The following is a 25,821-nucleotide window of genomic DNA, read 5'->3' as shown; positions in this document are numbered from 1 at the left end:
TCATACAGTTAAACCTGTTCATAACGAACCTCCATATAACGAATTCCTGGATATAACAAAATTTTTCTATTCCCCGCCATTACTCCATAGAAGCACATGTATTTGAGACTTCTACGTAACGAAGTGGCAGCGGGAGACCCCCTCGAAATAACAAATTTTCCCCGCCGACAACCTAGAGATTTCGCCCCAAATTTTGTCATTTTTGTGCGAGCAGCAACCGGAAGCACCTTCTCTGCCGCGACGTAATGCAAAGCGGCGGCGGCGCGCGTGGCGCGCTCGAATTCACGGCGACTGCGAGGCGATAGCGAGCACACGTGGGCATGCGTGCGCGCGCGAAGCGGGCCTGCATCCCTTGACCCGGCAATCTTGCCGCCGCGGGCGTGATCTTTAATTTTCATTCAAACCTGATCCCACTGCTTGCTGCAGCTGGCCTAGCCCGCCAAGCCGGCACTCTCCTTTTCCTGTTAATGTTGCCGAAGGAAAAAAAAAAGTTTTTTTCTTTTTTGAATGCGCTGGCAGCGCCGCTTTTTGGTTACTGCGCAAGTCTTTGTGCTTCACTTCACTAATCTGACACTAGGTGACACTATACGACGCCATCGTGTCGCTCGCTCTTTGTTTCCGACGCCTCGCACTTGTGCGAAACGACACGCGTCCACGCATTCAGTACCTGATGTGACATTCCAAGGATGAGTGCTTCGAACGAAGAAACGCAAGATATTGACCTTGTCTGCAGTTCGCTTTGAAGATAAGCCCGCGCGGACGCACCATTTTTCGACATCGCAAATCACTTTCAAGATACGGCGGCCACCGCCGAAGTAAACGCCTCCCTTTCTCGCCTCCCCCGCCGTGCCTCACTTACTTGCACTTCCCCCGGCAGACAAGCTCAATCTACTTGCACTTCCCCCGGAAGAGCTCAATCAGACTAACACAAAGCTAAAAGTGCAGTAACGAAGTCTATTTTACTTTGCTGCTGGTTAAAATTTTCGGCAGCAACATAATTATGCCGTTGCTGAAAATACAGTAGAACCTCGTTCATGCGTAAAAATATCAAGCAAGGAGAAAGTGGGTGCGCATTAAATTGTGGAAAGTGTTAAAGTCAGGCAAATACAGTTGAACTAAACAGCAGTGTGTTTTGACCTTTTTGTGCATCTGATTGAGCTAAAAAAAAAGTACTAACCGAGAAAATGTACAGTTGGAAGTCAGTAATAAAATTGAGACTCAGCTGTAGTTGACGTCTACACAATGTGAAGCGGTGCGCGAATCGTTGCAGCACAAGAAGAGATATTGAGCTGGTGGGGTTCGAGCGGCCTTAGAGATGCGTGTTATTTTTAGGGCTTCGGCGAGCTTACGCTTGCGCTCCTGGATTGGGTCTGGGTGCGGACGTGCGTCAAGCTGGTAGGGCACAAGCGACCAGCGATGCACATTGTAGTTTTTCTATTGCGCAATGTTTTAAGACTGCGACGGGAAATATAAATGAAATCGAGCTGGTGGGCAATACCAGAATACGAGGCCTACAATGCCAGCTTTGTGCTGCCTGCAGCGTAGAACGGTGGTATGTTTGGGTTATCACCTATTAAAAGCATGCAATATGCTTCTAACGGCACTATGGCCCACGCGCTGTGAAATAGATAAGGGAAAATGCTTATTGCAGTAGAGTGGGTGGCGATAGCTGTGAATGCAGTGTGCGACGACCCGGAAGGAGATTTGCTGGTACTACTGGAATGAGAAACTTATTGAGCACCAGCATTCTCACGTGAGCCTGGCGGGTGAGTATTTTGGGGAAGATGCTGCTGGAGACCGCTACTGTTCTTAATTGCGCCCTTCGGTCATTTTTTTGTTTACATGGGATCTAGCAGCCAGACAACATATACAATTGAAGTTTGGCAATCTGCTGAACATTATTGAGTGGTGAAAGATCGTGTTTTCCATAAACGTATGAACCGGTAAAAAATAAGTGTGTGTTGGGTCATTTTTTGTGTTCTCGATCATTAGCGTTAGTGCTGGGAAATCATACGTAATAGAATTGTATGAATGGAAAAAGCTGTGTACTACTGTGTACACCAGCAGCGAAGTAGAATAGACTTGATTACTGCAATATAAGCTCTGTGTTTGTGCGATTGAGCTCTGCGCCACCAGGCGGCTGGGCACTGTGCTCGCCGTTCACGTTCGAGCCTTTGCTCATCCGGTAAAAGGCCCAGTCCGCTTGCATTTACCCAAATACTGGACACGCTAAAACTCTCTACCATTTGTTGCGCTCTCAAGGAATTGAGGCTCCAGAGTTCAAAGCATAATTAAGTGGTTGGCAGCTATCCAAATGAAGAAATAAAAACAAGACCAAAAATTTCTGTCAGTACTCTCTTAGCACATGCCTTGTAATTCATAATGACCTAGCGACACTAGTGGAAAAACTTGCGTGGCGCGCTGGCGGCGATAGAACATGCGTCATAGAAGCTGCCTTACGGCAGCTTTTTCGTGCCATGGGAGGGATCGCGGTCCTGGACCGATTTTTTGCGGCTGGCGAGCTGTGTGGAGAGGAGACAAATGAGAGCGGCCCCTTCAGTGACGTGCGCACGGGAAACTGGGGGGCTATTCTGTAAGAGTCCACTTAGTGGACTGTCCACTTCGGCTGTCGCCATAGGCTGCCGCTTCACGAGGGCAAAGGAGACTGGCTGGCACCTTTGCGCTCGTGAAGCGGCAGCCAATGGTGATAGCCAAAGTGGACAGTCCACTAGGTGGACTCTTACAGAACAGATCCCCTGGTGTCATGTGGACCCACTTCACCGCTCTATTCGTATTCGTGTCTGGTGTAAGCCAGGCCACTCCTTTCGTACTATCATCTGCTTACGTAAGCTCTTACTCGCGCTTGTTTTGGTTGGCTTGGTTTGGTCTCGTTCGCGCTTGTTTTGATTCTCATCCTTTGCATTTTTTTGCAATGATGAGTCTAAACCAAGATGTCCTGATGGAAAAGTTCTTGGAGACAGTGCGCCATATCCGATTGTGTACGACAAGATGAACCCTGAATACAAGGATGCGGAGGTGACATCCAGTACTTCATTCTTCTTGTTTTTTGAAGGCAGCAACACTGCAACAGAAGGGAGCACACTAACATGATTATGATCAGTGGCAATGACTTCGTCATCTTCACAAGACATGACTCGCGTTAAGAACGAATGACGTAAGCACATTGCCGATCTGTCAGCAGACGAAGGAAAAAAGCGCTCGACGTCTCACACCTACACGCAGAGTAAATGAGAGGAGGCGAGATTTTCATGCTGTCACGTGACTGCTGCAGCGGCTCGCCGCCATTTGGTGTGGCTGCACTGCTGCAGCTGCGCTTTAACGCTGGCGGCATGCCGCGTGAGTTTTTCCGCTAATGTGGATGGGGCTTAACATGCACTTTATAACACCATAATGTTTTGGTTGATTATTTTGGTCATGCTGGAATGACAGAGGCTGCAGTTTCTGGTGTTGCTCGCAAATTATCCGACTGTGGTCGTGGGGCTGATATGCAGGCTCGCGTGGAGCGCAAATTGGCCTGGCACCGGGAGCGGTACCAACGTCATCGTGCCGAACGGCCCCCACCATGGGTGCCAACACAGAAGATGGCACGTCTGCTGACGAGCAGCCCGTGGGCGTGCCGACAACTGCTGCGCAAGGCCCAGCTCATGGGCGTGTCTCAGCCAAGCCACCTGGCGGCCGAAGGGGTGGCGGATGCCCGCCGCAAGTGGCACGTGCCACCCGCCTTCAGCCTCGAGTTTGTCAGCTACTACCTGGGTGAGGCAATGTATACACACAGTGTAAAAGGCGTGCATCTGGGAGCGAGTGCAAGTTGATGTAAATTCAGCAAATGGACTTGCTACGCATTACAAATGTTGAATAATAACCTATGGATTCTTGCAAAAAGGAGAGAATAAATTTTGAACATTATAACACTTGGTGAAAAAGGATTGCAAGAACACGCACGTGAATAACAGACGAAATGTGGTATTATCAGCTGGTGTGATGGTTTGAAAACCATTCCTTCACTTTTGCTTGCTTGCTTGCTTGCTGCTTGCTTGCTTGCTTGCTTGCTTGCTTGTGTGCATGCGTGCATGCATGCGTTTGTGTTGTGGGCAAATCTTTTACCATTTTTTTTTTCTCACTTTCATCTCATGTTTGCTTATGCATTGTCCAAAGTGCTTTATGCTCTGTGTTTTTTCAAACAGCATTTGGGTTAATAGGAGATACCCTGCTAATTGAAAAATAAATAATGATGATTTGGGGGGGGGGGGGGAAACACAGCCACTGTTTAGGCCCAATGTTCACTGTGTAGATATTGACACGTATACATGTTTATCTTTCACTGATGGCCGCTTTCCACCGGCTAACAAATGTTAAACGTTATCGCTCGGAGCAGGACGCGCCTGTATCGGAAGTTTCTAGAACGTTATCGATGCTTCTTTCCGTTGCCTGTTTTCACCGACGCTTATGTTATCTGATTGTATGAGCGACGCGAATTGTCTAGAACTTTCTGGAAGACACGCGCGTACCAGGGATTATTCTGGAACCTTCGATGACTCAGGTATAAAAGCCGACGCGTTTTGCCGCTGATCAGATTTTCGACGACTGCCGACTGTGTTCGCCGCTTTCGTTGTGCCTTGAGTGTAGCTTGCTTTTGTGGCCACAGGTTCGCCCAATAAAGATTCAGTTTCGTCATACACAGTTTTACGACTGTTTACTTCAGCGTCACTACTACGTGACAATATATTGGAGGGAGCTAATCGCAGAGGTGTCTTCATCCTGTGGCTTCTATGCTGAGTAAAACGGGGTGGAGGCTAAGAAGTATATTACCATGTCCAGAGAATTTGAAGGTCCTTATGAACCAATCGGCTAAGTGGTCAAGTGAATGCTGCTGTACAGGCAGCGCAATTGCATATCAAGGGTGCAGAAACCCAGAACTCATGTCGGTATATTGAGTCCACAAGTAACAGCATGCAGCTCCATCCGTAGCACATTTACACGTACCCTAAAGAAAACATCCAAAGAAAAATGTTTTGCTACATTGTCACTTACCCAGTTTGCTTCACGGCGATAAAGTCCCTGCTGGCAACAGTGGCATGTTGAACTTCACTTGGGCCTAAATAACTTAAAACTATTCCAAATATGTCATTAGCCCTCCGTGATAGGTCGAAATGGCTCAAGCCCGGTCCATATCGGTGGCAGCCATTTGGGCTGGGCCCGCGCCATTTTGACACATCACAGAAGGCTGTGGGGGTCTTCCCCAACCCGTAGCGTGTATAAACGCAGCAATGTAGGGTTCGGGCGAATAAGGCAACAAGCGAGTCAACTCAACAACGTTTATTGCTGCGGGCAATAAAACACACTTGCAGAGGGAAGTCCGCTCTGTATAATAAGTAATAAATAGGCTTGCTCCGTTGCGTGTAGAAGTCACGCAAGCGAGGTCACTCACGGGTTGCAGCGGGTATATCCGTAAGGCAGGTCAGTTGTAGCGACGTCAGAGAGGCCCAGGGGTCCCTCGTTCGCGCTCTTTTATACCTTTTTACCTTTTCACGAGGAGAATGTCCTCCTCGCCCGTCGGATACTTTCCCTGCTCCCGCGCGGGCACGCGCGTCGCGAGAGGTGAGCGAGAACCGGGAGAGGGCTAAGTGCATCTCTCCCGTGTCCGCCTCGCTCCCGCTACGCGCGCACGTGGCAGATGATGTCCGCGCGGCTCCCGCCGCGTGTGCTACGTGTGCAAGCGACGGCGAGCGCCCACGGGAGAAGGTGCCGGAGTGTGCTCTCCCCACAAGGCTAATGGCATGTTTGGAATAAAAACAGATTGGAATAGTTTTATGTTATTCTGGCCCTGGTGTCAACTCGTTCAAATGTCCCAACATCCATTGGCTTTACCATACAACAATAACATGACTACTTTAGTTGCAGTAGAATTTGAAAACATAAGAGGCCATATCTCTGCACAAAAGTGTCCACATGAAAAGTGCCCATGTACAGAATGAGTACAAATGAACTTAAAACTATCTTGGTGCACTGACCAATGTATTCTGGGCTGCATCTTCTTTGCTTACACGTTTTCATTTCTTAACCAGTGATTACTTGCAGTATTCAGGCGAACACAAGCGTTTCTTGCCACTGAAACAGAATGTTGCCTTTGTATTCCAATGTTGCCTTTGTATTCCAGGTAGTGCTTTTCAGCATTCTTTTTTATTCCCACACTCTGTGACCACATCCAATGAAAGCAGAATTAAAAAATGCCCATGTAATTTTGATTTAGGTTACATTGAAAGACCCTAGGTGGTCAAATTTAATCCCCAACCTGATTCTGAGGGCTGTCTCAAAACCACAGGTATTGCTTTTGCGCATTACATCTTGTCAATTGATTAAATTTCTGCATGAAATATTTGTATATTGTTTGGCTACCAAGTACTAGAGTGCTGCACGGGCTCGAGCCTACCCGAAAACCCGGGCTGGGTAAAGTAGCCTTCACGGCACGCTCGGGCCGGGCCCGGGCTTGAAGCTGCACGCTTCGGGTCGAGCCCGGGTTTGAGGCGGCGGGCTCGTGGGTCTGGCTGGGCTCGCTAGTTGGGCCGGGCTTGTTCTTGCGTGTGTGCGTGCATGTGCACGTTCCCAAAAGCGTTTCCAGGCTTACACTTTCCGTCGCAGACGAAAAAAAGGCACAATTTTTTCATCGTCCACGAAGGCCTGCCGCTTCAATTTTACTTCAGTTTCACTATGATTCACTTGAGGAATTGAAAATGCATGCCTCACTGTATACGTTGACCGAGCTGCACAAAACTCTTTATATTGAATGCTATGTTTCGCCGGTTTCTCCTTGATATAACCAAGGAATGAGTTCAATTAACAATGTGACGTAATATAAGAGTTTATTTTATAATATCACAGTGAAAGCTAAAACCTCTTTGAGATGCAGCCATATTAATTGGGTCACAAATGCAGAAGCCCCAACTAACCGCTCGCATTGGCACACCTCTTGGTTACACCGAGCACTTTGCTGCACCTTCCGCGCACTTTCTGCCATTCGCCTTGCCTCCTCACGGTGCTGTTTCACCATCTCCCTCTGCCTGGCTCTGGAAAGGCGGTTACCATTGCAACCAACCTTACTAGAATAGTTTCATTTGTTGAACTCTCCGTAGGCGTCGTATAGCGCCCCTCCCCCCCTTTCTTTGGTTTGCTGCCAGAGGGCGGGAGCATCACAGGTAGCTCTACGCGGAAGTCCTCGCTAAATAGAAAAGATGGCAAAAGTTTTTAAATTGCTGAGGAAAAATACATGCGATTCGATAAAAGAAATTTAGGGAAACAACAAATATTCATTAAACGTCGTTTCTCTATTGCTACGTTCTCCTGTGTCTGCAAGGAAGCCAATAAATTTGGCTTTCATCCTGTGTTTCTCTTGCTGTGGCAACCTGCTACTAAAGTAGGGACTGGTGCTGCAAATAATTTAGCCTGATACAAAATCTGCTCCAAAACGCTCTTGACGATTCCCACCACTGCACTTGCAGAAAAAGTAAGTCCAGTATGTCGCAGCTGAATGAACGTTCCTCGTACCTGTATGTTTGGTCATCTTTTTCCACCATGACGACGCTTTGTAAAATAAATAACTGAAGGTTAACTTACCTGTTAGCGAAGCATGCACCAACAAAACATTGATTGCTGCTATTTCAAACACCTTGCTCTCAACGGCACGTTCGGGCCTCCGTCGGGCCTGGTTTGCGATCGGGCCGGGTTGGGTAGGTGAAATTTTTTTGGGGCTTGGGCCAGGCCCGGGTCTCGCATTGAGTCACCAGGCCAGTTTCGGGGGGGGGGGGGGGGGGTTAAACTATTATCGCCGGGCCTGGGCCAGCAATCACGGCCCGTGCAGTACTCTACCCAGTACACCTAAGCTAGAAGTGTCGTTTGTCGTTGTCGTTTGAGACAACTGTGTTTCTTTACCCCCTCAGAACACCCAGCAGATCATGCAGGCAGTGAAATTGCTATAAAAAAGGCTGTTGCTTTAATCTGTTCCTCATGAATACATTTATGTCTAAGGAAGTTTGTGTATACCACTACTGTTAGCATTCGTGCCACCTGTCACGTGTGTGCACACTTAGCTAATCTGCACTGCAAACACACATGGTAGCAGTGGCGGAAATTGTATGGTGCTCTCAAAGCTGGTAGGTGGTCGGGGCGGTAGCAGTAATGGCAGTTGGTGGCAATTTGCTGAAATACCTCTATGTTCTGGGTATCTGCACTTTTACCAAGGTAGGATTATTTATCACCTATGCAGATCGCAGTAACCGTGTGGCAACGATGCGGCGCCACTTGGACGAGCTTTTACAGCAGAATTCGGAGCTCCAGGACCAGGAACAGGTACTCAGGCAACAGTATGATCAGGTTTGTAGTGTTTCCCTCACACTTATCCAGTTTCTGTAGTTTATATATGTGTAAGCACACGTTATTTGGCAAGTTTATTGTATGCAGTCATACCTCGATATAACGAAGTTGTACTTGCAGCAAAAAACTTTGTTAGATCACAAATTTTGTTGACTGTAGGTTTTAAAGTTTCAGTAATAAAAATAATTTCACGAATTCCTAGGACATTCCTGGTGGATAGTATGTTGTCAGTAATAACTTACCAACAAATCACAAGAAGTTCAGGCCATAATAGCACAGTTATGAGCGCAAGTGTGTGCGGTGCAGATCACGCCAAGAACAATGCATTGGCGTGGCTCATGGCGTCCGAGATTAGCGTGTTGCGTCACGCGGCATCACAAATCTTGGGCATCATGGCTGATCGCACTTATTGCTCGCAGCTGTTAATAATCAGATGGCGCGCCCTCAAATTAAAAACAAAAGTGCAAGAAGACACGGATATTCGTCTTGAGAAAAAAATCTCGCAGTTTGAAATGCAGAGCATTGATGGCGATAACAAAGAGACAACTACACAAAGTAAGGTTCATTGTTTTATTGGTGTCACGCTGCTCAGGCAAAGAAAGATCTCACTCGATGACCAAGACCACTTGCTGTGACCACCAAGACAGCACGAGCGAACGCTTCGCACTATATCTTGTAAACTCCAAATTACACGACCACCAACACTAGACACGGGGGACCAAATTCGCATCAAGGCACCAACCACCTTGGCTCGGCCTTTGCACTTGCTCAAGATTACCTCCAAGATACAGCATGCGGCCCGCATATGGACGGTCATGCGCACCTACAGCAAAGGTAGAGGAGAGGTGTGGGCACTAGAAGGAGAGGGCGGATAGATGTGTGTCCCCTCCCCCCCTCTAGCATGTTCTTGTTTACGTTACTGCTCACTCACCTCTTTCCCACCCCCCTCGCACTGGAGGAATTGTCAGCTCTCGTGTTTCTACGAGCGCTCTTAGCTGCCCCTCCTCAAGTTGTTATGCCAGAAATGGTGCAATGGTGTTTCCTGCATAATGCGTCCCGGTGCGTACGCTTTGATGGTGTTTTTTACTGCTCAAATTTTACATGCAGAAGGACGCTAGTAAATGACTTTTTCTTCAGCCAACATTTTTATAGCTTTTGCTGAATTTTCCAGTCATACAGGCTCCAAGTACACGCTTGAAATGACAGAAAACTTAGTTAAATTGAAACTGTGTCACGAAATTACTCTGTTAAATTGCAAAATAAGATGCATGGTTTTCAATGCAACTAAGATCAGGAAATGAAAATAGTTTGTTACATCACAAATTTTATGAAATTTCATTTCATTTTTTTCTTCCAATAAATATTTTTTATGATATCCAAAACAGGATGTTCATTGTTTAGGGCCTAGTTAGCTAATTAACAGCTACTTGCATGGTAACCTGCAACACATGGAATCGATTCTGAGTGTTCATAGTGTGTTGTAAGCTGCAAGTCATTGTTTTAGGCCATTTTGAAGTGAAGTTATAGGTTTTCAAACTTGGTCATAGAAAATTGCCACCTTGATAGTAGAAAAATATCAAGCAAGGAGAAAGTGGGTGCGCATTAAATTGTGGGAAGTGTTAAAGTCAGGCAAATACAGTTGAATTAAACAGCAGTGTGTTTTGACCTTTTTGTGCATCTTGTTTAATTCAACCTGCCAGATAATTCTATCAATTTTGTCAGTCCTGTCAGGGTCTAATTAGCATAAGTTGACTGTACAGCGAAAAAGGAAGCTACTAATTGTTTTAAGTCAACTTAACACAACAGTCAAAGGAATACTAGCTGTTTTAAAGCAGAGCTGTCATTGCCTACCTTTCGACAAATTGGCGTGTCGTCGTCTGTCTCACTGAGAAGGAGGTATCGCTCAATAAAACAAATTTACAAACATGATGGTTGCTTTTGAAGCCAGTTCCCTCAGAGCACCAGCCCATCTACCTATTATGCCATGGATTTCATGCCTAGAGAGGCTGAATAACAACCTTACTAGCTTCCCTCATGCAAGCCAGCACATTGAGACGCTTTGCACGGGAGCCACATCGCATGGCAGTAATTTACTTATAAAAGTGAAAATGCACATTCTTCTAGCTGAAAGTGAAAATAAAAGTTTGTCTGAAGAAGCCCACACAGCCGTGCCATCATTCCTTTGAAGCCAGATATTCTGAACCCCAATTCTGCAATGTGAGCGGGACAAAACCAGCTGCACTTGAGAGGCCGCATTTAGTGGGGCTGTGGCTTCCCCTTGCTCTGCAAAGTCTGCGACCGTCGCTGAGGACGGTCACCAGATGCGGTTGTCGCTGAGATCCGCTGCGCATCTGTTATCGTGATGCGCGGTTTTGTTTCGCCGGCTTGTCCAAGCCTCGCTTACACCAATTTTCACAATGCATGGGATCTGCGTGATTTTTTCGGTATTTTTTGGGGGGGGGGTCAGCAACAGCTAATAACTCTTACCGGGCATGTCATGCAATGCTTGCGTTCTGCTATAAGAGCACACTTTCCAAGATACTATAAAAGCAATTTTATCACATTTTTGGTTTTTATTTCTTTCTGGTTTGTGATGTCATCATCTTGTTACAATGACTTTTTAATGCTGCAGGCGATTGTCCAATTGGAGGAGATGAAAAAGGAGCACACTCACATGCACGAGTGCGGTGTACAGTATTGGAAGATGCTGTGTGACATTACAAACAAGGTACGTGCAAATTACTGTCGATCAGCTGGTGTTGAGTAAAAGCAGCCTTGTAACACTAGTGAACCAGTAAATGCTATGACATCTGCATGCTCTCTTTGATTTGTGCTCGGTGTTCACAAAAGAGAAAAAAGTTATATAATTTATGGTTGCTATGGGGTATATGAATATTTGGAACATCATATGCAAATAAAATGGTTATGCATCGAATAAAATTATTTGATTTTAGAACTTGAGGCTCAATTTCTTCCAATGTTTGATTATGGCCAGATGTATGGTTCTTCTAAAATTATTGGAGCTACCTATATTTTCTCTCCAGCTTTGTGGCATTCAAGTGATCTCTCTTTTGTGATTAAAGCCTATGCTGGGGTGTCTACCATTTGGGAAAACTTCGAAACTTGGAATTGTCAGGCTACTAAGCATTTCTGTCAAAATGGGGGAAAGGTTGCATTCTCACCTCTTTTATGTTAGTTACTCACACTCAGGGAAATTACTTCTTAACATTTATAGTGTGCCCAATGAAAAGCCAGAGCCTCCCGAGAAAAAAAAAAAAAAGGAAGAAAACCTGCTAAACTAATTGGTTTCCTGGTTAATGATTGGCGTCATGGTTAAAGTGCTTAGAATATGACAAATGGTTGAATATACCATCCTGTCATGCAACCTGTAGGGCTTATTTACGACTTGTTGCAAGGAATTATTCTAAATGACTGCTTCTGTTGTTTGAAATGCCACCTTTCTGCCTTCCCAAAAATAGAAATCATTGTGGTTCGTCAGGAATATTATTTTCGTTGATATTATGAGGAAACCTGGAAAAATCAGGCGGTACTGAAACTTCAGCTTGGTGGAAACCTGGATGCATTGTGTATGTCATGATCTATATGTTTATCTTCACTGTGCCCTCTTCACCAAATTTTGTACCTGATTTTCTCTATTGACCTACAAATTTAGCTTAGATTATTATTGCTTTAGTGTCCCTTAATATGACCTAACAGCTTTGTCAATCCACCTGCAGAAGCTTCCCATGCCAGAAGTACTTGAATCCAGGAAGCCAGCAGCCAAGCCAGCCAGCCGAACGAGCCGTAGATCTGATTCCGGGTCATCATTCCTCTTTGAGTAAGCTATTCTGTACCTTCCTTTTCTGCTACTTATGTCACTACGTTGGGCTTGACGTGGTTCTTTTAAATGCAAAAGCATATCTTGGTTTTAGTGCTACAGTTGAACCCCGCAATAACGAAATCAACGGGGAGAGCCAAAAAATTCACTTTTGCGAGAATTTCGTTGGTGCAGCACAGATAGAGAATGTGTTGCAAAATGGAACATTACTGTTAAATTCCGTTAGCTTACTTTGGCTAGCCTTGCTCAAGGTTATAGAACTGCATTGCGACAACACAAAGTGTGCCCCGTGCCTCGGTCAGCGATGGCGACACTGCCATGGAGCGTTATTTGTCGATTGCTTTCAGATTGCAATCACCTTCGCGAGATTTTGCTTAACTCGGCACCGGACACGGAGCGACAGCGTTCGTTGAGCGCATGCTCTCGCCCGTAGACACCGACACGTCCGGTGCCGAGAGTGGAAGTGATTGTATCTCGTATCCCCAAAAGTGATTGGCTGAGACTACGACCCCTTCGCACAAATCTACATCCAGCAACGCTGAACCTGCACACAGTGCCTGTTTGGTGGTCCCGAAACCAGCATTCTTGAAGCAAGGGACACATATTCTCAGACTTCTCGGATGATCACTCAATCACTGAGTGAGTGATCACTCAATCACTGAGGACACCTAAGCACTTCTTGTGAGTTGTGAATGCGAAAGCATTAATGTCCAATTTAATGCCGCTGAGAGTTCTTCGAGTTATGAACTATTGAGATGCTTGGTGCATTTTGATTTGGCCTTACTGAAGTGTAGAACGCAGATGAGAGCTTACGCGGACAAGGAACGCACAGATAACGCAGGCTTCCAAGAGCAAGAGTGACGGTGACGGGACATCGCAGCCAATGGGAACGCGCTCGTGACATGGCGTCGCAGCCAATGGGAAGCTTTGATGCTACAGACGCTGCCGGCTTTATCAGTCAATATGCCATTTGACGATTGCGCGTCAAAAATGTAACTTTGGCCTTCATTTCTTATTCTAATATTCAACCTATTACTGTTAAATATAAGGAAAATAGAGTTCCATCTAAAGGAAAATAGAAATCAGTCTAAAGTGATTTAGTGCTTTTCTTTAGGAAATACTTGGCTGAAAAAAAGAAAAAGGTTGTTCTAATCGGTGTAAAATCTGTACTTCAATTTTACAGCGTAAGCTGTTATGGGCTCATTCCAACAGCCGTTTCTGGCCGCGATGATGCCGCCGCGTAGCTGCTATCGCCGGAAATGTGAAAAAAAATACCCGCTCTCCGCCGGGATCGAACCCAGGCCCGCTGCGTGGGAATCTGATACTTTACCACTGAGCCACGCAAGCGGTTGCTATCAGCGTCAGGAAAAGGACCCTGTAAACGCGCCCTAGGTAGGTGTGCAGGCGCAGACGACCCGAGCCTCCGCCAGTATGGTGGCGCCATGCCTGCAACCGCCGCGTGCGACGAGATGCGATTCAGACTAGGCGCGCAATCAACGCTATCCCAATGTTAGATGTGTGCCACGTATTCTGGGTACCTCTTCGGTCTCCTCGCAAGGTACGAACCGCTGCTGAAGAAGCGAATCGTAGAGCTACGTGCACGACTGTATACAACCAGGCATCATCAGGCTCAGCAGACTGCTGTGCAGAGAGCAAAGCCACAGCTTGCCGTCGGCGCCGGGCGGACAGTTCAGATAGTTGTCCTCAAAATCGAGGCAACGACACTTTGCCACGAAGACCTTGTTGTGCATGGGGACGAAATTGGAGCTACTCTTGCGCCGCTCAATGAGCTTACGCTGTGACTGTGCTGCGTGTGCCGTGCAGGCCTGTGACTTTTTTTCACCCCACATCTTGGAAAAAGCGGTGCAGCTATTTCACAACACTGCACACTAGTACCATGCACAAGGTTCTTTTAAAGGGCCCACATTTACCATACAGTCCGCATTTGCTTTGTGCGAACTTCAAGGTTACTATCGGTGCTTACTACTGCGCAGTAATAGATAGTTTTCAAATAAATACCCAGTACCCCTCCTGTAGTTTCCATTGCTAATTGAGAGACGCTTTATGCCTCTCTCTTTTTCAGCTGCCCAAAGAGCATATTTTTTAAATGTTTCATTTGTTCTATGCAGGTGTGGTGTCTGCAAGAAATCTCAGGACCAGCATCAGCTTGCCAAGTGCGACAAGTGCCAGCTACACTACCACCTCTACTGTCTTGACCCACCACTCACCAGGATGCCGAAAAAAAACAAGTCAATGGGATGGTGCGTCTGGATGTTGCGTATTGATGACTTAAAGGGCACTATGTGGCAACACGAAATCAATTTTCTGAAAACTCTTACTTTCATAATTCTGGTGAAAAACAGTCAATTCATCATCTTCAGCAGCAGCAGGCTATCCTATGTTCACTGCAGAGCGAAGGCCTCTCCCCGTGGTCACTAGTTAACATTGTCATGTTCCAGTTTAGTCTATCCTTTACCCTGCCTAGTTCTTGATGTCCTCTGCTGCACTTCCATTTCCTTAGTACCCATTCTGTAAATTAACAGATTCATTACATGGCCTACTCAACTGCATTTCTTCCTATTAAATTTCACCTATACTCCATTTCAGTGTCGATATCTTCACAACGACGGTACGAAGTGAAGCCAGCCACGCTTTCGCGTCCGCTCTGCTCTGCAGCTGATAGTGTGGCCGGCAGTGGAATGACGCAAGTGAATCTTGCTTCAATGCCTCTCCGAAACTAGAGATTATCCAACCTCTTGTACTAAACGCGCAGGAAGACAGCGCACATGATGCCACGCCATCTCAGCATGTGCAGTCAAGTAAAAAAGGAGACGCGTGCCAACCTGCCTCCTCCCCTGGTGCGCTTGATCGCAGATTGCGTTAAGTGTGTGGTGATAGGTTTGCACAAGGCTTACCCTACGAGCGACGGTCAGGAAAGGGCACGACGCTCCTCCACTCCGCAACGCACAAAGGCGCTACAGCGGCAGGGTTCGTCGACTCTCCGACACGGCGCAGAGAAGGCTCTGGAGTCACTTCGCCAACAAACATGGGTTTATTCATGCAAGATACAGCACAGTGCGACAGTCACGGCGCTTACAGGCCAAGGATCACCGCAAGACCGATCGAGTATGCGTGCCTGCTGCGCTAGGGCTAACTGGGTAGCGGTCCGTCAAGCGCCAGAACGAGGAGTCGCGAGAACAAAGGTCTCATGTAACCACCTCGTTGCGGGCCTGTGAGCATCTGCTGCGGCGAGGAAGCGCTCAGCGGACGAGAGCTTGGGTGGAGAGGGTGCCCAAGGGGCCGCCGCGTGGGAGGCCAATCAGGGCGCGTCCCGGTGACGTGTTCTCGCGGGGCAAGTCCAATCCCGGGGGAGAGAAGCATGGTTTGCGCGGGAAAGTAGGTCCGGCGCGCTAGCCATGTCTGCCATGTTGCCGTTACGGCGGCGATTCCCAGAGATCGAGCTAAGCGCCGCGTGAGCTAGGAAACGAGGCGCGGGAAGGCACCTCAATCCCCACAAGTGCTAGCTTGCTCCCCTCGTAGTCTTCCCCCTTGCTCACACGGGAAGACTGCGCTTATCTAGCCACCGTCCTTCTTGGCTCACTCTCACACGCCTGCACTCGCACCTAAAGCGTACAGCGTGCCGGGTGCGATAGGATCTTATCGCATTTGGGCTTTACACGGAACATGACTCGGTTCTCCTTTGAGAGTCGCTCTTGATCGCACAGTGCACGATTTGAGAGGTGCGTTCGCAAGTAGCCACTTGTAATTCAACCATTTGACTATCTACGTCGACAGTAGTTTACATTTTTTGTCTCAGTATTCCTTTGCAGCAGTAGCGAAATTTCGTTATATTGAAATCGTGTATAAATTCACTTCGTTATAGTGTTGAGGTTCTAAATACATGGTGTTCTATGGAGCAGAAGTTATAAAAAGGTAAATACTTTATTAAATTGAGAATTTCGTTATATTGAGGTTCAAAATATCGAGGTTTAACTGTATTTGGCTCACATCTTCACAGGAGCCTCGTTAACAGATCGACAACGGTTTAATGCGAGAGCGTTAAAGTCCCTGTGTCACAGAAAATCCGGCGTCGGCGCTGGCATCTGTGGCCGAGAAAATCATCCTGAACCACCCCGACCATGCAGGCCCTCCGCATGGTGCAGAAGCATTAGTAAACTAATTGAATTTCTCACAGGAAAATGCGTCAGAAAAATTTAAAGTACGACTTAACCACAATCTGCAGACGTGATAGCGTCGGATTGTAATTTGAATAAACGAGAAAACGTCATTCTGTTACGCGGAAACTCAAACACAAACCCCTTTTCCGACATTTCTGCCATTCATACAGTGGCGCGCCCCGGTTTGTTCTTTGCAAAAACACCATCCAGATGGCGCTTGCCTCCTCGGTAGCGGTGCGTGAAGGCAAAGTTGGAAAAAAAAAAAAAAAGCTGCAGTTGCCGGGAAGCCTGCCTAGCAGTCGGGGATCTTTGAATGCTATCGTATTCGACTCTTAAAGGCGAAGCTTAAGCGTCCCCGAAATTTTTTTGCTATGTACTAAAGGTGTTTCAGGGCCCGTTTAGTGTTACGCCTGTCATTTTTCATTCCATTGCTCGGAGTGGTCACACTAGAGAGGATGCTGCAGTAATCTGCCAGGCACAATTACTTGTACTATCCAACAATTCTACCCAACACCACATTGGGAACAGACGTAACACACCAGTGTGTCAAGTATGTGGCAAATACCCCAGCGCACTCCATGCTTACTGGATGTACCAAAGCACTCTCTTTTCCACACTGTTTACTTCACTTGAACATCCTTCTTCCTACACCTGGGGGAGCACAACTGCTCCAGCTCATCTGCGTTCTACACCATGGCCACAGCTGGTAGCTCACATCAAACGCATTATTAGATCCAGACAAACAAACTCGCCATCAAGACCACCACTCGGATGGAATCCAACAGCGACAATTTGGACTAAGTCTTTATCTCTCTCTGAGTGCAGAATCGTCAATTGGAAGAGGTTAAAATGAGGGCCACACTTTTGCACCATAACCTTTGCTCCAGTAGATCATCGTGATGTCACAGATTTCAAAATGTTTTCATATTGGACTCCCTTGACACTGGAAAAGTTATGAAAAAGTACTAGGCTGAGTTTCTAGTTCTTTTAGAATGCACGCAGTCCTTATTTATTCATAAACAGTTAAAGGGAGCTGAGAACATGCTGTCGAAATGTATGACGTTGTGGCAAGGTGATTCAGACTGTCAGGCCACCTGTCTTTCATTCTTGTCATCTGTCATTCGCCCAGCATCCTCTCATAGGAAGTGCCTGTCTTCCTTTTTCGGAAAGCATAATTTTCTAATACCACTGAACATTTCTCTTGAGTGTGTCATTAATACAATATTCACTGGCCTTAGTGTTAGGTCTGAATGTTAATTTAGACTTTAGCCTAGGCTTCAGCTTATCAGTTTCCTTGCATGTATAATATGCAAGGAAAGAAGCAAAGTTCTGTTGTTATTGTTTTTTGCACCAAAAACTCATTACTTTCTTTAAAGGTTTTGATTACAGTTAAGTTGAACTTGAAATTGCTTTTAAGTATGGCATTTGTATAGCTACTGCCTTCTAATCTTTGCTAGCACGTCTAGCATTTTTCATCGTTTCACAACTGCCATTATCAAATAAGCAAATATGATAACTATACTCGTAACACTGCTGTAGTAGAAGGTGGGCTACTTGAGTGCGAGAACTGTTTGCAGACAAGTACACTCCCATAGCCGTGATGACTTGGTGGCTGTGGCATTGCGCTGCTAAACAAGAAGTCGCCGGTTCAATTCTGGGCTGTGGCGGCCGCATAAAAATGCTCATATACTGTGCAGTGGGTGCACATTCAAGAACCTGAGGTGGTCAAAATTAATTGGGACTCCCCCCACTATGGCATGCCTCATAATCAGACGTTTGTTTTGGCATGTATAACCCTTGTACGAAATTTTTTTCAACTCTGTGCGGGGCAACTTGTGTTTGTGCAGGCAGTGTAGCGAATGCAACAAGAACTCTGATGAGGACAAGGAGAGGCATTGCGACCCCAATGCACCACGGCGCCTGCGAGATCAACCTCGAGGCACACTGCGCTATGAGGACTTCCCCTTCATAGAGACCCCCAGAAAGGTGCGAGCGCACATGCGGAGGCTGTAGTCTCGTTCGATCATGTTTGGGAACTTGCTGCGACTGTTTGCAGTGCAAGCTACTTCCCCATATGGCTTCGAGCTACGCATGTGTGTTACCATGGTGTCAAGTCGTAGTAACATTAGGCATAAAAACAAGCCAGTGAGAAGCCCAAGCGTGGGAACAGCTGCTGTGTTAATGGTGACCGAGGTCCTCCTTTGGTGGCCCTTTGTAATTTTGGTGCACTGCTTAGAATGTCCCTCGAATGCCTAAACTTAAGCTGAGAAGCATGAAAATGTGTCATAAGAGCCCAGACAGGCATGTCACAGGTGTATTGTCATGTATGTCATGTCTGTGTGGCATGTGTGCTGTGTCCATATATGGTTGTCTTTTTTGTGGTGCCTGGAATGTCTTGTAAGTTGCATGCAGTGGTTTCTTTCTTGTGCATGGCTTTGTAAGAGGCCGGCTTATCCACCACTGTTAAACCTTTGAGTGTCCAGTTTTTTGGAAGTGTCTAGAAGTGTCTGGTTGCTTTTTTGGTTTCCCCTCTGCATGCTTAGATTATGCGTTTTCTCTCAATGACATACTGCCAGGTTAGGTTGTTAAGTTTCAGGTGACAAGCGAGTAGCCTTCTCACTGCAGAGTACTAGTAAAGCATTATAGCTTGGCCACAAAAATGGGCCGAAAGGCAACCAGGATATTTATTCAAAGAACTTATTTAAATAGGCTACTGGGTAGCCTATTTAAATAATGTAGGTTATATGTAGGTTATATAAAATGAATGTAGGTTATATCTTCATAGGCCTTTTGGCAAATAGTTCAGTTTATCGAAAACATTCAGGAAAACAGTTGAAAACCAGTCGTCATGAAATATGCTACCTTGCTTAAAATAGAATGAGATCCTCAGAAACCTTCATGGTGGAGAAAGCTTTGTATATTTGGTTTGGCTTTCTTGTTAGATTCATGCTACATATCCCCTTCAGTCACAAATTATGGACTTATGTGTCAAACTTTATAATTTTGTTACAATGTGCTGCATACTCAATCAGGGTGTCTAGCAATCTGGAAAAATAGAGAAGTCAGGGTAATTCTTAGCACCTGGAAAAGTCATGCAATTGTCAGGGAATTTATGGAAAATGACTGATTAAACTTCCTAGGTTGCAAATTCATGTAGGTTGGTTCCCCTCAAGGTTATTTGCAGCACTGCAAGGCAGCTTTCCTGCAAAATAATTCCTTTTTTTGATCACCATAATGAAGGAATTTATTCATAAATTATGGGCAGCACTGGCTTCTGGCTCAACACCAGCACACGCTTAGCCGCTGCATGAGACGACGCTGCGGCATCAAGCCACCATCCTTCTCTGCTCACCCTCGCATGCTTTCCCTCGCACCTACAGAATATGGCGCGCGCTCGCTATCTTATCACACTTGGACTGTACAGACCCTTTTCACGGCGATCCTGTGAGCGCCGCCATGTTTAACCATGTGGGGACGCGTCCATTGCCTGCCTCAGCTGCCTCCGTGTTTACAATGGATGTGCATGATGCCTGGTGCGGCTCAGTAAACCTCTGTTTCAGCGAATATTGTAGACAGTGCTGACGTGAAGTTTGGCCACAGCTTCAGAGGACATGTAAGCGCTTTCGGAGCTCATTACGCCTTGTGCGAACTGCACGAGCAGCGTATACAGTGCTTCTACTGTAGAAGTGGGACTAGAAATGTATTTCGAGCTGTACAAATGTTCCGATTATGAGTTAATTCAGGATGAGTGTGCTTTACTCTATGTTCTGCATTTGGCAAACACTTTGAAGAAGCACCTTGTCGTGTTTCTGACTCAGTAACATTCCTCAGTGTGGTCACTATCTGATTGTTAATTTTCTGGGTAATTGCTCCCGGGTGTGCTCAGTTGCAGCAGATTTGTTCTTGCTGCGCACAAGGCTTGGAACGTAGATCTTATGTACTTTGTAATAGCTAGTATCAAAGATATATTATCACTAGTCACTCCCTTACTCTGTGGACCGTAACGAAACATTCAGCTTTGAACAATCGTGTGCTGTCGGTGTAGTCGCAATGCTCCCACTCCTGCGCCAAATGCGCCAGATTGCGCCATACGAGATTTCCTGCGCCATCCTGATAAAAATACATGATTTTGCGCTGAAGTGCGCCAAAATTAGCGACTGCGCATTACGTGTGCGGCCGCAGTGGCCCGCAGACGTGCTATACGCGAATGACTAAAGTGGCTTCATAAATCGAACTTCACGTTATCTATACATCGGCGGCCGATAATTCTGGCTCGATGGGGACCGCCTAAAAGTCCAAATAATTGGGAGTCGGAAATATCCAAGTTAGCCAGAAAAGAACTGAATTTATTCCGCCAGTGGCTAAAAAAGTTCCTTATTCTTGGCTGACCACTTTTGGAGATACGTTCACTTTCGCGGGATTTCGCATCACTAGCGTCAGTGTCGGCATACTTGGTAGTGTGCCAGGAACACTATCATCCGTCGACGTGTCCAGTGCTAGTCACGCGAAATGTCGCGAAAGTGAAAGTATCCCGGAAAGGGATTGTCCAAAAATAAAGCCGAAGTTTGTCCTGCACAGTGCACGTACGCTTGCCAGTCCGTATCTCTACCATTGTTATGCTGTTGCCGCAAATAGACAAAAGTACAATTAATGCATGCACTGAATCTTCAACCTTTGGCAACAGGACCGCAATTTTGTAGCGATTCCTTTTCCACTGCCACTCCTTGCGCTTCATCAAGGGCATAAGAGCGGCCCTCCGCCTGCGTTATATGGTATCAGCCGGCAGAGAACGTGGATAAGGGCAGCATATACAATCGAGCAGAATGCGTCGCTACAAAATTGTCGCGCCGGAGTTGACCGCGCTATCATAGCTGAACGACACCTTTGTTTTTGAAACAGTCACTGTCCTCATCGGCGGACACATCGAGGGTGTAGTCGGCGCCGCTTAAACAACTTAAGTCGCCGCGACCGTGTCGCTAGTTAACATGTTGTCGGGATAGAGGGGGGAATGCCAACGGCTCTCTGCCTCGGCACACCGAGCCCCGCGGTCGGCGCATGCCTGCCCATCAACCGCGGTCCGGTACAAGCTCGAGGAAACAATAGACGACAACCACGTGTACACTCGGAAAGCATTTATTATGACTGCAACTAACACTTCGAGCAGGCCAACTAGCTATAGTTGACATCGCTGAGGGTTCCCTTGAAGAGAATAATACACTAGGTAAAGAAGGGCTTCCGACTTACCACTGGGGAATACGGGCGGCCGCGGCGATTGCTGCGGCAAGAACGTGGTTGACTAACCACGTGCGGGAATACGGGAGCGGCAGCAGATACTTTCACTATCGCCGCTTGCTGGGGACCAAAGAGACTCGGGCGATGTCAGCGGGATCTCAGGTGACCTACCCGGTGGCGCTGATAGCGCTTGCGATTCCCGTGCGCCGCCCACGAAAGGAAAGCTTCACCTCTCCCCACCCTGCCTGGCGCGCATGCGCCCGACACGACGTTCGCCGCGCGTGTGGCGGTCATGGCACCTGAGGATTCCCACAACGTCAATGAATTAACTCTGGACGTGCGGCGCCAACCCAAATGCACTCCCGAATGGCTTGCCGGAGTTCACTTGCCCGATGGTATGGGCGCGGTCGGTGCTGGATTAACTCTGGATTAACTAGACTTCGCTAGTTTCGGTTTCCAGGAGGTGTCGGCATCATGGCCGACCATCATGCTGCGGCAATGCTAGCGATGTATCAACGCCAAAATATTGCTATTTCCGCTTAACTCGGCGGTCAAATTAGCACGCAGTCGTGCAGGCGGAGTCCGAATTACATAGAATGGCGTACCATAAGGTGTCCGAAATTTCGGTCGTACTTATCTATTAAATTTATGGACCAGTGATGGTGTCTTTAAGTAGTCATAATCGAGCTTGTTTGAATTGCTGGTGTCGAAATAATCGGTCGACACCATTTGTGAATCGGCCAGTTGCTGAACAGAGGCTTCAGCTTTACGAGGAAAAACAGACCATTGAAAAGTGCCTGGTGTCGTCTGAAGTCATCAAGGCTGGCCTGGCTCAGAAGAGCATTGATGACATTGAGTCTGGCCAGGTGTTTCTGACTAATGCTAGAGCCTTGCTGAAACATAACAAAGTGTCAGCTGTCAATGAAAAAAATCATACGATGTAAAAGGTAACATCTGAGCAGCTTCACTCAACTTGAAATAATCTAATTACAGCACACTGTGTGAACAGGTTTGTTGTCTTTATTTAAATATAAAGGGAAACTCGTGTATTTAGAGACAGATCAACATTGTTTTACAGCAAGAAAATACTTTCTGGAATAATGCTTGTCAATTTTAAGTGTTTGAAATAGCTTAGGGCGTGTCCAGCAGCTGGCATTTATTAGCTCCAAAGTGCTCCGAAATCTGTATCTGGATGCTCCAAACTGCTCCAAAATTAAAATTTTTCTGCTCCAAAAATTCCTCCATATCTTAGTTCATCAGTGGCACCACTGTAGTCGCTGTCGACCATGCTTTGGCACATTGATTCAAGAGTGCACCCATTCACTTATTTTTTATATGTTTGCGGTAGAATGGGCTGGGTTGGATGCGTGTAGATAATGTGCAAGGAGCTTACGATGCCAAGAAGCGGCGTTACTCCCTATGTATCTGTTTAGCGAGTGGTACTCACTCTTGCCGACGTTCTATGGTTGAAATTCTTTCTTTGGAGGTTAGCGATACAATGCTGCCTGATGAGTGAATTTTTTTTATTCTCGACGAAAGCCATGCATCACGAAGGGCCAGTACCACCACCAACAGTCCTTATGTATCGGTCCATGAACTTGGCCACGCAGATTCATTCCATTCCTTAATATGCCAGTCGCTATCTTTGCAGCCAACTACTGCACATGTCTTCCCTCTATACATACTGTTTCACATTTTGCAACATGAATAGAGCACAGTGCGTTAGCGAACACCCAGTTGCATTTCTGACAGCTGATCACACAGTAGCAAGGCAGAAGTGGTAATGGTTTCATATTCATGCGCTTTTCTTGAGGCAACGTGTGGCGTGCCACCGAAAGTGCTATCTTGTTCCCTTAGAGCAAACTGCTGTGTGAAACAGGTCTATACGTAACATCACTGTGACACCGAAGCTGAAAATTCGTCTGGAGTGTCCATATAATTGCTATTGTAATACAGTATAGACCACTTATAACGTAACCGCTTATAGTGCAGGACCGGATATAGTGCGGTCTTTTCAGACTCCCGTTAATTTTCCCATAGCACTCCATGTATACACGTATCGCTTATAGTGCAGTTGCGGGAAACGAAATACCGGTTACAGTGCGGCTGCCTGGGAGTACGGAAGTCAGCGGAGACGGCGAACGCTCCCCTCAAATGGGCGCCCCAAGGAGTGCTCGAGGAAGAAAGAGAGACAAAGTGGAGGAGAAGGGCACGTGGTGCGAACGAACAGCCAGTGAGGCTGAAACCAGAATCTTGAGTGCGAGTCGTGAAATACCACGGCGCGCATAGCGAGCGAGGGCCACGAAACTGCCAACGCCGGCCAACGAAACTTCAGGGAGCGGGCGGCGCCGGCACGGCACGGCGAAGGGCGCACGCGGAGACCGTGGAATGTGAGAGAGGAGGGCGGCAGGGAAGCGGACTTCGCATCAGCAACTCCGCCGCTTCGGTGCCTCCCCTCGCCCTTCCTCGTAGCTCCCTCACTTTCGACTGTCACCGTGTGCGCCCGGCGCCGTGCACGCGCCGCCACTCCAGCCGGCCAGGCGCCAGCTCCTCGAAGTTTCGTTTTCTGCCGTTATCGGGAAGCGGGCATTTGCCGGTGTGGGCAGCTTCGTTGGCCGGCCTGGGACAGCGCCGCTGCTTCCCTCTGCGCCGCAGCCAGCAGCGTGCAAGGTCAACAAGTGACTAGAAAGTAGAGGAAACATGAAGGAGAAAGGAGGGTTCACTGCCATTTTCTACGCGTGGCTACGGTAGCGTGGCTGAGACGTCGGCACCTACACGCATGTTCCGGCGCAACGCAGAATTGGCAACCTTGCCATTTGAGAGAGGGTGAAATTTTCGCCGCATTTTTTTTGTTTGTTTGTTTTGTTGGCGCGCGGCATTGAGGGGTCTCTCCTAAGCTTTTACTCTATGGTGGTGCCGGAGAAATGCCGGTCGGATGCGCCGCCGCGTGATTTAGTTCGAATTAACGAGATTCGACTGTGAATGCAAACGTTCTAGCCGCATTCCTCGACTGTCGCATACGCGTGGCGGCTCGGTGCACATGTTTTGCATATGTGCAGGCCTTGAAAATTGTTGCCTTGGTTATAGTGCGGTACCGCTTATAGTGCGGATATTCGCGACTCCGGCGACTTACGTTATAAGCGGTCTACACTGTAAAAGGAATTTTCTGGATACCCTGTCAATTGAAACAAGGTCAAAGTGGTAGGTTGATCCTTTATGCATTTTTTAACAATTCCTTGGCATAATAGAGAAAGTAAATATTGAAGTTAGTGTGCACTCATTCATGTCACATTATTTTCTTTCATAAAAATTATTCAATTGCCAGCTCAAAGCACATTTTCAAGTTAATTATTTTTAGTAGGCAGGAAAAGATTAGTCCTTATTGCTGATGGAATACAAGTCGAACGTGCTGTCAACAACGATAGTTCCTTTCATAAAGTGGTCTTACATAGCAATAATCTGCACAGTGATGTCAAATGCAGCCACATTGGCCAAGCTGATGTTTCAATTGGCCCGCAGCTTAATGCCCATGTTTTTTTTCCTTGCCTCTTCTTAACAGAACTGGCAAAAAATAAGTCACCTACAGAAATGTGTACACCGTGACTGAAGGCATTTTCAGGCTGCCTTGCCCTAAGCAGTGAGTGTAAAAGTTTTGTGTAGCTCTTCCTGTTTGCGGGGAAACCAAAATGGGTCACTTTGTAGCATAGCGCTACAGTCAGGTGGATGACGATCATTCCTTACATAATCCTTACTCCCCATTGTGGATTTCTCTGGAACTGATTTGAGCTCCCAGTGTTATTGAGTTGCCAATCAATTCAGCCTTGTGCTGCAATCTGTTAGCCTCCTGGTTAGCTCAGATCGTAGAGCGACTGCCCCTAGAAAGGGAGAAGCACAAAGTTGGATCCAAGGACAGGGATGACTTTTTCCTAGAACTATGGAGTTTGTATGAAGAGCAATTTCAAACGGGTTCCTTTGTAGCAGTGTGCTGTATTTAGGCAAGCAACAGTTTTTGCTTACATTAAACTCCACCTTGTAGATTTATGCAAAACTTTAAAAATAAACTGCAGAATAATTGTCATTTTGGGCACTATGAGGGTTAGGCACACAAACTCTCCTGAATATACTTTAATACGGCTGCCTAATGGATGAATTGCGAATTGTCTAGATCATAAGTAGAATGCTCGT

General features: G+C 46.8%; 1 protein-coding gene across 3 annotated transcripts in view; it reads left to right on the top strand.

Moving 5' to 3' along the window:
• Positions 1–25,821, top strand: part of LOC119455687 (PHD finger protein 14-like) — a 64,716-nt gene that overhangs the window by 20,119 nt on the left and 18,776 nt on the right. For all 3 annotated transcript variants that reach the window (XR_005193007.2, XM_037717111.2, XM_037717110.2), the window contains exons 12-17: positions 3,513–3,774; positions 8,282–8,388; positions 11,021–11,116; positions 12,126–12,226; positions 14,356–14,487; positions 18,252–18,390. Coding sequence is in view for 2 of the 3 variants with exons in the window: in XM_037717111.2 (XP_037573039.1) it covers positions 3,513–3,774; positions 8,282–8,388; positions 11,021–11,116; positions 12,126–12,226; positions 14,356–14,487; positions 18,252–18,390 (837 nt within the window). In the remaining variant the exon portion in view is untranslated. The remainder of the gene's footprint in view (positions 1–3,512; positions 3,775–8,281; positions 8,389–11,020; positions 11,117–12,125; positions 12,227–14,355; positions 14,488–18,251; positions 18,391–25,821) is intronic.

Source organism: Dermacentor silvarum, chromosome 6, assembly GCF_013339745.2.
Source record: "Dermacentor silvarum isolate Dsil-2018 chromosome 6, BIME_Dsil_1.4, whole genome shotgun sequence".
Lineage (NCBI taxonomy): Eukaryota > Metazoa > Arthropoda > Arachnida > Ixodida > Ixodidae > Dermacentor > Dermacentor silvarum.
This window is presented reverse-complemented; position numbering and strand designations above follow the sequence as displayed.